General features: G+C 60.0%; 1 protein-coding gene across 1 annotated transcript; it reads right to left on the bottom strand.

Moving 5' to 3' along the window:
* Positions 1-2,473: 2,473 nt before the first annotated feature.
* Positions 2,474-12,570, bottom strand: SERINC2 (serine incorporator 2; the record flags this gene model as incomplete). Its single annotated transcript, XM_082329457.1, has 10 exons — positions 12,508-12,570; positions 5,628-5,789; positions 4,871-5,058; positions 4,694-4,773; positions 4,398-4,535; positions 4,103-4,272; positions 3,923-4,013; positions 3,655-3,790; positions 3,105-3,317; positions 2,474-2,612 (listed from the first exon to the last, which is right to left on the bottom strand). Exons 1-10 carry the CDS (start codon positions 12,544-12,546, stop codon positions 2,474-2,476), a joined length of 1,356 nt encoding a protein of 451 aa, XP_082185583.1. The 5' UTR covers positions 12,547-12,570.
* Between the last annotated feature and the right edge of the window lie 249 nt (positions 12,571-12,819).

Consider the following 12,819-nt stretch of genomic DNA (forward strand, 5'->3'; position numbering starts at 1 on the left):
CCACAGGCTGAGGGATGTCAGGTGCAGGGTGCGGAGGCCGGGTGCAGGGTGAGGATGCCGGGTACAGGACGCAGGGTGCGGGGTGCCGGGTGCAAGGTGAGGATGCAGGGTGCAGGGTGAGGATGCCGGGTGCCAGGTGCAGGGTGAGGGTGCAGGGTGCGGGGTGCCGGGTGCAGGGTGAGGATGCCGGGTGCTGGGTGCAGGATGCAGGGTACAGGGTGCCGGGTGCAGGGTGAGGGTGCCGGATGCAGGGTGCAGGGTGCAGGGTGCAGGGTGAGGATGCTGGGTGCCGGGTGCAGGATGCAGGGTGCCGGGTGCAGGGTGCCGGATGCCGGGTGCGGGGTGCAGGGTGCGGGGTGCCAGGTGCAGGGTGAGGATGCTGGGTACAGGACGCAGGGTGCAGGGTGCAGGGTGCGGGGCGCGGGGTGCCGGGTGCGGGGTACGGGACGCAGGGTGCAGGGTGCGGGGTGCAGGATGCAGGGTGCAGGGTGAGGGTGCCGGGTGCAGGATGCGGGGTGCAGGATGCAGGGTGCAGGATGCAGGACGCAGGGTGCAGGACGCAGGGTGCAGGGTGCGGGGTGCAGGATGTAGGACGCAGGACGCAGGGTGCAGGACGCAGGGTGCAGGATGCAGGGTGCAGGGTGCAGGGTGCCAGGTGCAGGGTGAGGATGCCGGGTACAGGACGCAGGGTGCAGGGTGCAGGGTGCGGGGTGCCGGGTGCAGGATGCGGGGTGCAGGATGCAGGGTGCAGGATGCAGGACGCAGGACGCAGGGTGCAGGATGCAGGGTGCAGGATGCAGGGTGCAGGGTGCGGGGTGCCAGGTGCAGGGTGAGGATGCCGGGTGCAGGATGCAGGGTTCAGGACGCAGGATGCAGGATGCAGGGTGCAGGACGCAGGGTGCAGGACGCAAGGTGCAGGACGCAGGGTGCAGGATGCAGGGTGCGGGGTGCCGGGTGCAGGATGCAGGGTGCAGGGTGCAGGGTGCAGGGTGCAGGATGCAGGGTGCAGGGTGCAGGGTGCAGGGTGCAGGACGCAGGGTGAGGATGCCGGGTGCAGGATGCAGGGTGCGGGGTGCCGGGTGCAGGATGCAGGGTGCAGGGTGCAAGGTGCAGGGTGCCGGGTGCCGGGTGCGCTCCGCAGCGCGGGCTGCCAGCTCCACCTCGTGGCTGGGAGCCGGCCCCGCTCAGCACGGCCCGGCCCGGCCCTGCCTGCTCCTGCCCGCCCCGCTGCCGGCGCGGCCAGCGCCCCTCCCCGGCCCCCTCCTCCCGCACGGTGCGAGCCTGGCCACGGTGATGGGCTGCATCGCTGCTCCAGCACAGGGCCGAGCCCCGGCTGGGTGGGCGACGGGCACCTCTCGCCTCCCACGGCCGCTGCAAGACAGGGACCCCCTGCCCCAGTGTGCACCCCCCTGGGGGCACCCCTGCATGGGATACACCCCAGCATGCGATGCACCCCATCCCAGCATGGTGCGTGCCCCCCCGTGGTGCTCACGCCACCCCCGTGTGCACCCCCAGACCGTGGGTACATTGTGCATCCCCTGGTGGGCACCCCACTTTGCTCACACCACTGCCCGCCCTGCAGGCAACGTGCCCCCCCCCTTGCAGCAGCGACTCTCGGGGTGCCACAGGCTGGCAGCAGGGGCCAGGGCTCCAAGCCGCCGTGCCCCAAAGCGATGCCACCCCTGCCTGCGCCCACGGAGCAGCCAGCTGGGCCCTCACCCCGCCGCCCCGGCTGTTTAATACAGCCCCCTTCCGCCACCTCCCACGCACCCAGCGCAGACGGCAGGGAAGGCCCCGGAAGGACAAATCTGCCAGGTTTATTCCAAACGAGACTTTATTAACGAGGCAAGGCGCTGGGGCCAGGCCAGCACAGCCGGGGGAAACCCACCCGTGCACCAGCGAGGAGCAGGGCCCTGTCCTCCCTCCCGCGGGGACGGCTGGGCAGCAGAGCCCTCCAGGAGCTGGAGCCACCACCGAGGCTGGGGGGATGCAGGGGGATGCTTGCCTCCAGCCACAGAGCCCCAGGATTCGCTTTTTCCAGGCTGTTTGGGGAGGCAACACCGGCCAGTGCCCACGTCCCAGTACACGGCCGGTCCCCAGAGCCCCTCCAAAGGCACCGCGGTCCCGGGGCACCAGGCGAGACGACAGCAGCTGGTGAAAACCAAACCCTCCCAAGGCAAGGCAGCGGTCTCCGCTAGAAGAAGGTATGGAGGCACCGCCAAAGGCACTAGACAAACACGGAGATGATAGGAGCTTTAAAAACATCCTCAAGTCTTTCTCAGCCCTTGCTGATTTTCCCTGCTTGGCACTTCATCCTTTTCAAATGAAAACAGAAGACTTGCAAGAAGGCACAACCCAGCACAGCTGCTTCTGCATGCACAACCCGAGGCTAAGGCAGAGCCGGGGCTGTCCCCGGCCTCAAGGGACAAGGCCACGATGGCTCTGACCCAGCAGCAGGATGCCCAGGGCCACCTTAGCTGAAGTCCCGGTCCGGCAGCACCAGTGGAGCCACCAACGTCCAGAGGTAGAGCAGGAGCCCGGCCCAGCTGGAGCAGATCTTCACCCACACGGCCGTCCAGGGGCTCGTCAGCACCTGCAAGCTCTCATCTGGCCTGAAATAGCAATCAAGCGGGCGGCACCCATCAGGGTGGCATCCCCCTGCGCACCCCGAGCACGGTGGGCAGCAACCGCGCTGGGGAGGGATGGAGGCTGCGAGCACCGAGCCATGGGTGCAATGCAACGAGCATGGAGGAGAGAGCGGAGGAACCCTGTGCCTGCAGCCACGCAGCTCCCCGCAGCCACGCAGCTCCCTGCAGCTCACCCAGGGGATGCAACCCCGGTGCTGCAGCCTACAGCACCCCAGGGGCTGGGTCCCTGCCTCCCCCACATCCCAAGGGATCCCAGGCTGCAGCAGAGGATGCTGCAGTGGGGAGCTGGCAGCCCTACGCTACCTAAAAACAATTAACGCTGATTAGGATGCACGTTAAGTGGGCTTGCACACAGATGCATCTCAGCAAACAGCCGTGCCCAGGGCACGAGGACGCCAGGAGAAGGGGACACAGAGGAAGGGGACAGTCCCCGGTCCCCACGGGAGCTCTGCCCACCTGTACCAGTTGGTGAGTGTCATCATGATGTAAAGGGCAGCGAGGAGAAGGCAGAGGTGGAAGAAGGTGTAGTCGTAGGACACGCCGTCCTGCTCGTTGTCGTAGGCGCGGTGCAGCCCGCTCTCCACGGCCGCCGCCTCGCTGCCCGCCCCAGCCGTGCTTTCCTCCGTCAGCATCAGCTTGTTGACCTGCGGGTGGTCCGAGGAGCGGACGCTGCGGGCAGAGGGACGGCAGGCTCAGGGCTGCCTGCCCGCTGCCTCCTCGCCTGCCCCCCAGCCTGAGCTCAGCGCCCCCCGGGATGGCCAGGGAAGTTTGGGGGATGCAGCTGGTGTGGAAACCCTAAAAGCTGTGACCACGGCCCCGCAGCGCAGCCTGCCTCTGTCCCTGGGGACAGGGATGGCTTTGCAAGAGGCACTTAGTGACAAAAACCGCAGACCAAGCTGCACCCTCCCCTCCAGCATCGCCTTTCCCTAAAAGCCACCCAACGCCTCTCTGCTCCGGGCAGGCGGAGGGACGGTGCAGGCCCTGGGGGCACGAGCCAGGTCCTCACCTGATGAAGAGGGTGCAGAGGATGAAGATTATCAGCCCCACGATGCTCGGGGCGTCCCACCAGGTTGTCAGCGGCTGGGTGGCCGTCGCCGAGCCAGTGCTGTTCCTCACCAGCAGCGTGGGGTTACAGGTCTGGGCTGGGGGGGACACGCAGGGGGTTCAGCACCTTTCCCCAGCCCCCAGAGACCTGGAAGGGCAAAGCACCCACCCCAGTGTGTGGTCCTGCCCCATGCAACCCCCTCCTGAGCCTGAGGCCGCATCCTGCTTACTTGGTACATTGGCCAGGGCGGACCAGGTGACGTAGACGGTGTAGAGGGTGATGAGGGACGCCTGCAGCAGCCCCGAGTGCGGCTGAGCATCCTGCGAACACAACAGCGGGCGCTCAGGGCTGGTCCTGTACCCCGCGGTGACATGGCCACCAGCCTCCCAGGTGCCCCCCGCCGCCTCACCTGGATCTTGGGCAGGATGGACACGGCAGAGACGATGAGGCAGAGGATGAGGTTGATGCTGATGAGGACCTTGCCCTCCGTGCAACCCTCGGGCTTGGTGTAGTAGACGTAGAGCAGCACTATGGCCGCAATGGAGGTGGCGTAGAAGATGAAGGTGACGATGCAAAGGGCTGGGGGAGAAAGCAAAAAGGGAAGAGGCTGGAGCAGAGCCCCGAGTCCCCGCCAGCTCAGCATCACCCACCCCCGGGATGAGCTTCCCCATCCCTAAGCCCTCTGCGGTGCCAGCCGTACCCACCTGCGTACCAGCCCTTGGCGTTGCTCTCGCCCGCGTTGCGCAGCCACCGCTGGCTCCAGGAGTGGGCGAAGTCGATGAGGAGGACGAGCTGGATGAGGATGAAGAGGAAGGAGCCAACCACACCAAAGTAAAACCAGACTTGAGGGGAAGAGAAAAAAACAGTTAAAAGCAGGGATAACGGGAATTTGGCAATGGCAGGGGCACACGGCAGCGGGGATGCCGACGGCAGCCCCGGGTTTGGTCCTGTGCTGAGGATTAACCCGGAGACGCAGAGGAGAGCGGGGGCAGCTCCTCACCTGAGGTGAAGGCACCGTCGGGAATGTAGAAGGCCCCCACCGTGATCCCCACCAGCACCAGGAACTTGATGAACCAGAAGCTGCAGGAGGAGAGAGGAGGTCTGCAAGCGGGAACCCAGGGGGAGGGGGGGTCTGTCCCCACACCAGCATCCCCCCGTCCCAGGGACGAACGCTCACCCATTCTGCACAGCGGCTCGCGGGTCCTTGCTGCTGCGCACGCACACCATGATGGCGGCGAAGAGGAAGAAGAAGGCGGCCATGGCGAAGCCCATGCGGTACACGGCTTTGTGGCCCAGGAAGCTGCCGCAGTTGACGTGGGTCTGGACCCCCAGGACCGATCCACTGCCTTCACAGAAGCCAGGGAGCTGCAAAGGCAACGGGAGGGTGAGCATCACCCCAGCGTCCTGCACCCACCACGAGCCCTGGTGCCACCAAAGATGGGCCAGCCCATGACTGCTCCAATGCCACCCCTAAAGCAAGCGGTTGGCCTGCTTGGGGACAGTGGTGGGGTGACACAGCTAAAGCCACCCTGCAGGTCAGTGGAAAGCTGGGATGAAACCAGCATTTCCCAGAAAGCCTGGCCCAGCCTTCGCATTAGCTCGGCTGGCAGTCCTCAGCTCCCTGCATCTGAAGTCCCACCTCCATGACTTGCAAGTCATGTGGCCAGCTGAACCCCCAAAAATGGGATGTAGGAAACTTTCCTGGGAGATATCTGGGAAAACCAGATAACGCATGAAATTATCCCACTGCATTGTCCATTGCATGGATAACTGGGGTTAATAACACCCTCTCCCAGCGAGATGCTCAGAAAAAAAGGAAGAGAAGCAACATCACATCCCAAAAATTCACTTTCTGATTCAGCCTCCCGTACCCACCACGAGCTAAACCTCTTCCCCACGGCAATCAAGCCCAACGACCCCCGTGGGTTATTTACCTTGTGCAGCTCCTTCTCCACGCCGGGGATTATCATAATGATGGACACGAGGGTGCCGAGGAAGAGGAAGAAGGTGAAGAGGAGGCGGGAGACGGTGGAGTTCTTGGCCGAGGGGCAGCAGCCGCAGAGCAGGCATGGCGCAGAGCCGCAGAGACAGGACACCTGCAACAACAGCATCCCCGTGTCGGAGGGGTCGAAATTGGCCCCAAAACATGTGCCCAGGTCAAACCGTACGAAGATCTGCCCGGGAATCCACACCGCTGTGCTGGGGGCTTTGCTTGGAGCTTCTCGCCAGCCAGCATCGCAACCCGCGCCCCGTGGGACCGCAGGGAAATGGCCCCAAACCCCCGCAAAAAGATGCTGAAAACCAAAAGAGCTGCGGGAACGGGTTCGCTGCAATAACCAACCAACTTGGGAAATGACACCGAGAGTCCTGTAGACACCCTCGTCTTCTTTTTTGCTCCCCAGCAGTTGCATGCAAAAAAAGGCTCTGGTCAAAACAAAGCACTGCCCTGCAGGAGCCTCCTTTCTTTACCAAATAAAATGAGCTTGCGAAATAATTTAAGGCTGCCTTTTCAGTCTAATACCGGATGGGGAAAACACCGATATCAGCATCATGGGGAAACATGTTCTGCCATCTTCCCCTTCCCCAAAGGCCATTTTACAGGTGGGGAAACTGAGGCACGGCATCCTTGGGAGTCCGTGGTGGGTCCCGGCTTCCCAAATCTGGCATCGGCAGCGCTGCCGGGTGCACCCTCACTCCAGGGGCTCCCACTGCTGTGCCGCAGCTGGGTGCAGAGCGGGGAACTGGGGAAGCCCCAGCTTACCAAAACCCAACCTTACTATCTAGCAAAACATTGGCAGGGGTTTCCTGCACAAGGGTTGCACAGAATAAGGCTTGCAGGGAGAAAAAGTTTTTTATTAAACTTTATTCTTAGACTTCCCCGGCTCCTGCAAGCCATCACTAGAGGAGCATGAGGGAGATGCTGTTTGCATCCCACCTGAGCTGAGTTGAGTTGAGTTGAGTTGAGTTGAGTTGAGTTGAGTTGAGTTTTTTGCTGCTCTGGTATACACTGCTCTCACCAGCTTATCCGGCAATAAGGATATTTACCCACCTATTTAATACCTACAAGGTTTGGGAGTGCCTCATTCATTTGCCTTAGAGGAAGAACAGCTGCAGGGTTTTGCAGAACAGGTTTTAAAGCCCATGATGGGGCAGGAATGCAGGATACGGCCATAGCCAGCCCTGACTGTGGCATCCCTCATCCAGTTGGGGAAGATTTTCAGCCTCTTAATCACCCTCACCAGCCTCGGGATCTCCCGGCTCGCTGCCACATCCTGAAACCCCTATTTTCCCAAAAGAAGGTGAAGTTGGAGAATAAATAGCGCATTTTCAGGCAAGAGAATGGAAGAAGCGTTTTGGGATGGCCTCTCACCGCTGGGTCACTAATCCACTATGTCGTGTGAGCAGAAGGTCCCATGTTAAATATTTGGGGAAAAAATAGGGGAATCAAACGTCTCTCGGGTTTGCACTGAAGCTGCTGCGCTCTCGGGAATTGTCGGGGTTGGCTGGGGAAGTAAAGCCAACATCTCGCATCAAGGCAAGGCAGGTGGCAATGCCCTCCTGGCCGCTGAACCAGGAGCCAGCGTTGACCCCGCGTAAACGAGCAGATGGGCTAAAGTCTTAAATAAAACCTCAAAGAACCCAAAAACTAAATTAAAACTGAATTCCCAACTCTGCCCGGCTCCCCGTGGTGTGAGCAGGAACAGCAGGGCTCTCGAGACAGGCAGCCCAAGCAATGCAACAGCAAAATACACCCCAAGTCCTCTAAAACAGGGAAACTTCAGGTTATTTCCTTGTTTTTTAATGCCTCACTGAAGTCATCGAAGCCCACAGCCTCCCCCGTCCCACGCACCGGCCCAGGGAGCAACGAGAAATCCCCAAGCAGGCGCTGGCAAGCTTCCAGCTACAGGTATTGCCTAGAGACCGACAGGAATTAAATAGCCAGAATTTGTTGAAAATACTACTGCTTCACCTTCCAAATATTTTTCTTAAGCTAAAATGCATTCCCAAATCTACTTATTTCAAAATTTACAGCATTGGGCGTGTTTAACTCCTGTATCCCAGCCAGCTCCTTCCTGTGATATCCCGTGACCATCTCTGGGCCTCAGCAACCTACTTTCCCTCTATTTACAAGCTAACTTTTTGATTTATTTTCCTTTCGATACTTCATTTCGTCCCTTTGAACAGCTCTTCCTCTCCTGCACTTGAGACACATCAGCCACCCAGATGCACTTACAAGAGTCCAGCTCGCTAATACTATATACTCTAATACTAAATTAAAGAGTATAATACATATACTCTACAAAAAGAGTATAATATATATAATCTACTACTACATTTTAATACTAAATATTAACTAAACACTAAATACCAAATACTAAAAATAAATAATATAAATACTATTATTTAGTTTAACACTAAAGTCCAGCTTTAGTATTAAGGGATGCGCATGTGTTGTGTGTTTATTATGGCTATGTACTTCCTAATTATGCCCAGCGATCAATATTAACTGAATATCGCTCAGTAGCAACTCAAATATACATTTCTTATTGCTAAAATTAGTGTAAAAAACGGATGTGGCAGAAAAGAAAACCCGATGTTGAGCTGCTGGGTGAGAAGGACATCACACTCGCAGCTCCCTCACCAGGGATGCTCACGGATGGTCACGAGTGATCGCTTTGACACCCCCAAATGACTAGAGGTGCCTTTGAATTTCTTTCTTAAACATAAGCACATTATTATTTGAGAAAAATCCCCTCCTTCCTGATTTATTCCTCTTTACCCACATCCCAGCCCCACGTCCCAGCCCCACCAGAGGCTGTGTTGAGCTGGGGGTGCCCACAGGAGCTGGGGCGGGCGAGAGGAGCCCACGCATCCCACAGGGACCCGCATCCCACAGGGACCCGCATCCCGCCCCTCCAGGAGCTACTCAAGAGACATCACTTTATGTTTTCAACTTGAAAGCATGAAAAAACAGCCTGCAATTAGAGATTGCTTCCTTTCAGGCTCATTAAATGCACCACTTGCACGAGAATGCATTTAAAATGTGCCAGCGTTACTGCATTTCCCCCTCAAATTAAAAAAAAAAATAGAGAACAACAACAAAAATCCCTTTTAATGCAGAATTACTGCATTATTTGACCGACCTAGCAAAGCACCTTAACCTACGCTTAACTTTAAGCACACCAATACCTCCAGCTCCTCTCCCTTCAGTGCCAATCGAAATTAAAAGCACCAGTCCCAAAATCACTGCAACCGGCCTGGAAAACCATGGGGTTTGTTGTTGTTTAGGAGGTTGTTGGATTTGGGGGTTCAGCCCCAGGTCCAAGCATCACTGAAGACTTGCAGGAGGCACAGCCTTGGGTATCGCATCTTCCCGGGGGTTGGTGCGGGTGGAGGGGCGTGAAGGGGTGTCCCCGGGGCCACCATGGAGCTTGCTCCACCATGGAACCCTTGCTCCGCATGCAGCCTCCAAACCCCGTGGTTGACCTCTGGGAAAGCTGCAGGTGGATGAGGTGGTTCCTAGTAAGAGGTTTTTGAGAGCCTGCAGCATCCCTGGAGCCTGCCGGAGGTTTATTTTCAAGGACAACTCTTATAGGGCCAAGCTCCATGGCTGTATTTCAGGTTTTACGGCCTCTTGCAACCACAGGAAGGCAACTGCCGAGGTAACGAGGTACAGCAGCCCCGTCCCGCTGACCTGCTTTGTGCAGCAGTAACGCGAGAGTCCCGGGTCACCAGCAGCCTTTCTTCACAGCTCCTGGTGCCCTTCTTGGGTATCCCCCTCTGTGCAGATCCCTTGTGCCATGTGCTTACCCAACCTGCTGCCCGGGCACCTCTTGAATTCAGTCTTTTTCTTTAAAAAGCAAAAGGATTAAGAGCAAGGAAAATCCTCCCATGTTAAGGCAGCGCTGGACACGCTCTGATACACCTCCTTGCAAAGGCTTTCTAAGATGCCCATAAGTATGAACGTGGCCAAGAGCCAAAGAGCACAACGGAAAAAGTCAACCAAGGGAAGTGGCTGCAGCATGAGAGCGGCGGATTAATGAGAAAGCATCGGTTTTCAGCCACTGCAGATGAAAGATTAATCTCTCCAGTTTCGCTATCAACTTCCTCATTAAATCCAGCTCACCTCCAGCGTGGCTCACACGGAAGGGCTGCTGTGCTCTCTCCTCTGCCTGGAGGCTGGGAGAGCATGGGTGGAGCTGGACAGGCACTGTCCACCCAGTCCAACACAGGGAAATGCAACACCACCACCCCAACCACACCAACCCAGCCTCACCAGCCCAACCATGCCAACCTAGCAACGCCAGCCCAACCACACCAAATCAACACCAGCTCAACTACACGAAATCAACACCAGCTCAACTACACGAAATCAACACCACCCCAGCTACACCAAATCAACACCAGCTCAACTACACCAACCCAACTACACCAGCCCAAGAACACCAGCCCAAGAACACCACCACCACCCCAACCACACATCTTCTGCAAACTGCCCTCACCCAGGCAAACCCAGGGATGCAGAGACTGAGTCAACCCAAAGCAATGCTGAGCAACCGGTCTTTATCTCCTGTTGAATTAATGACCCGGCAGGTTAATCAGTACCAAACCCACAGGGCCAGGCACAGGCCTGGGAGGCTGGTGGGTGGCTCCCACGTCTGGCAGGCGGCTTTGCATTGGTACAACGAGGCTGATAATCCCCACGAGGTGCCCAAACCATGCCGGAGGGCTGCACACACCTCCGGGGTTTGCTTGGGCTTGGGCAGGCTTCTGCTGGCACACACCAGCCCTGTCCTCCAGGGAAGGCAGCTCAAGACAACCGCACCGCTCGTGGCAGCGGTGGGCAGAGTCTGGCAAATCACTGGAGGCAGAAAAAGGGAAAATTTTCTAGCGTGGTACAAAGTTTCACATGGGAATGGCTTGTAGAGTTTTAATGGGACAGGGCAGAAGAGATGGTTGGCAATCTGATGCTGCTTTGAGTCAAATGATGCAGGCTGACCAGAAGGAGTTAGTTCAGATTTTTCTTATTAAAAATTAAAAAAAAATACAAAGATGAGGGGAGTTGTTTGGTTTTGGGGGTGATTTTTTTTTCCCCTGTTGTGGTTTTTCAGTTCAGAATTGAGCTAAAACACCCCTTTAGTCAACCAGCTCCACCAAAAGGAATAGGAGAACTAAACCTATATAGTAACTCTACCCCATTACCGCAGCCTGTGCCAGAATAGTTTTTTGGGGGAAAAAAGAACAGGATTAGTCCAGAAACCTCCCCAGCCCTGCCCAGAGTAACTCACGGCTTTTCCGATACCTGCCCATAAGGAAAAAGTATTGGACTTGTGTTACAGAAGGAGGCCTTGCAAATTCTCCGTCAGACCTTACGTTTCAAAAGCTTCCGTTCGTTAAACCTCCAAAACTTTGAGGTCAAGTTGCGAAACCGGCCCCGTTTCCAGGCTGGGGCTCCTGGGGGGGTTGCGTAGCCCTGCCTTGGCCCCGCGCCCGCAGGTGAGGCGGCGCCAGGAAAGGCAGCACCGGCCGTGGGCAGCTGCCTGCGTCACTGGGCACGGCACCCTGAAGCACGCACCCTACGTCACCGGGCACGGCACCCCAAATCACGCACCCTGCACCCGCCCTGGGCCATGGCACCCCACACACAGGCCCCTGCCCATGGACCTGCGCTCCCCAGCTCGGCTCCTTCTCTTACTCCATCCCCAGCCCCCCGCTTTGGGGCTCAGCAGTGAGAACCAGACGGGACCCCCCAGCCCCTCAGCATCCCATGGGGTCCCCGTGGGTACCCGCATCCCCCCGATGCACTGGGGTGCACAACCCTAGGTGCCCTCAAACTCCAGGCTCCCCCTGACCATGCCGTTCACAAGCCCCAGAGTTTGCTGGGGTGAACCCTCCGGGTCTCCCCTGGACACCCCGGGGTGCAGTGGCATGCCCTGCTCCGGGTATCCCCTGCATCCCCCCAGGCATGGAGGGGTGCATCCACCTGGGCGTCCCCGGCATCCCCCTGGCTACACAGGGGTGCATCCCTCTGGGGACACCCTGCATCCCCCTGGGCGTCCCTGGCATCCCCCAGCTACAGAGGGGTCCATCCCCCGGGGGTACCCTGCATCCCCCAGCTACACAGGGCTGCATCCCCCCAGGGTCCCCTGCATCCCCCCAGGCACAGAGGGGTGCATCCCCCTGGGCCTCCCCTGCATCCCCCTGGCTACACAGGGCTGCATCCCCCCGGGGACACCCTGCATCCCCCCAGGCACAGAGGGGTGCATCCCCCTGGGCCTCTCCTCCGTCCCCCTGGCTACACAGGGCTGCATCCCCCCGGGGACACCCTGCATCCCCCCAGGCACAGAGGGGTGCATCCCCCTGGGCCTCTCCTCCGTCCCCCTGGCTACACAGGGCTGCATCCCCTCGGGGACACCCTGCATCCCGAGGGGTACCCTGCATCCCCCTGGGCAGCCCCCCGGCTACACAGAGGTGCATCCCCCCCGGGGGTCCCCTGCATCCCGGCCGGGGTCCCCTGCATTCCCCTGAACCCCTCGCATCTCCTCCGCCCTCCCCCCGCGGCTGCAGCGGGCCCGGGTCTCCCCTGCCCCCCCCCGGGTGCACCGGGCCGCACCCCCTGGGTGTCCCCCAGACCTCCCCGAGTCCCTCCGGCGTGTACCGGGCCGCACCCCCTGGGTGCCCCCCAGACCTCCCCGGGCCCCCTCCGGACCCCCAGCAGCAGCGTCCCGTCCCCCCGCCTCCCCGCCCCCGGGCCGCGCCCGCCGCTGCGGCGCTGGAGCGGGCTCAGCCCCGCTCCCCCGGGCGGGCACTCACGCAGCTGAGCAGGGAGCAGACACCGAGACAGGCCCCCATGGCGCGGCCGCGCTCCCGCCGCCGCCCCGCCGCCGCCGCCGCCGCCGCCGCGCTGGCTCCGCCCGGGGACACCGAGCTCGGGGCGCGCCGCTCCCGCCGCGCCTCCCCCGGGGCGGCCCCGGCGGCTGCGGGGCGGGTCCGGGCCCGCCCGACCGCGGGGGAGCCCCTCCGTCCGTCCCCCCCCGACCCCTCGGAGCGGGGAGGCGGCGGCCCCGGACCCTCCTTCACCGAGCGCGGTGCGGAGCGGGGGCTCGGGGGTGCCCCGGGGCTGGG

The sequence above is a fragment of the Platalea leucorodia genome, assembly GCF_965183815.1.
Source record: "Platalea leucorodia genome assembly, chromosome: 18".
NCBI lineage: Eukaryota > Metazoa > Chordata > Aves > Pelecaniformes > Threskiornithidae > Platalea > Platalea leucorodia.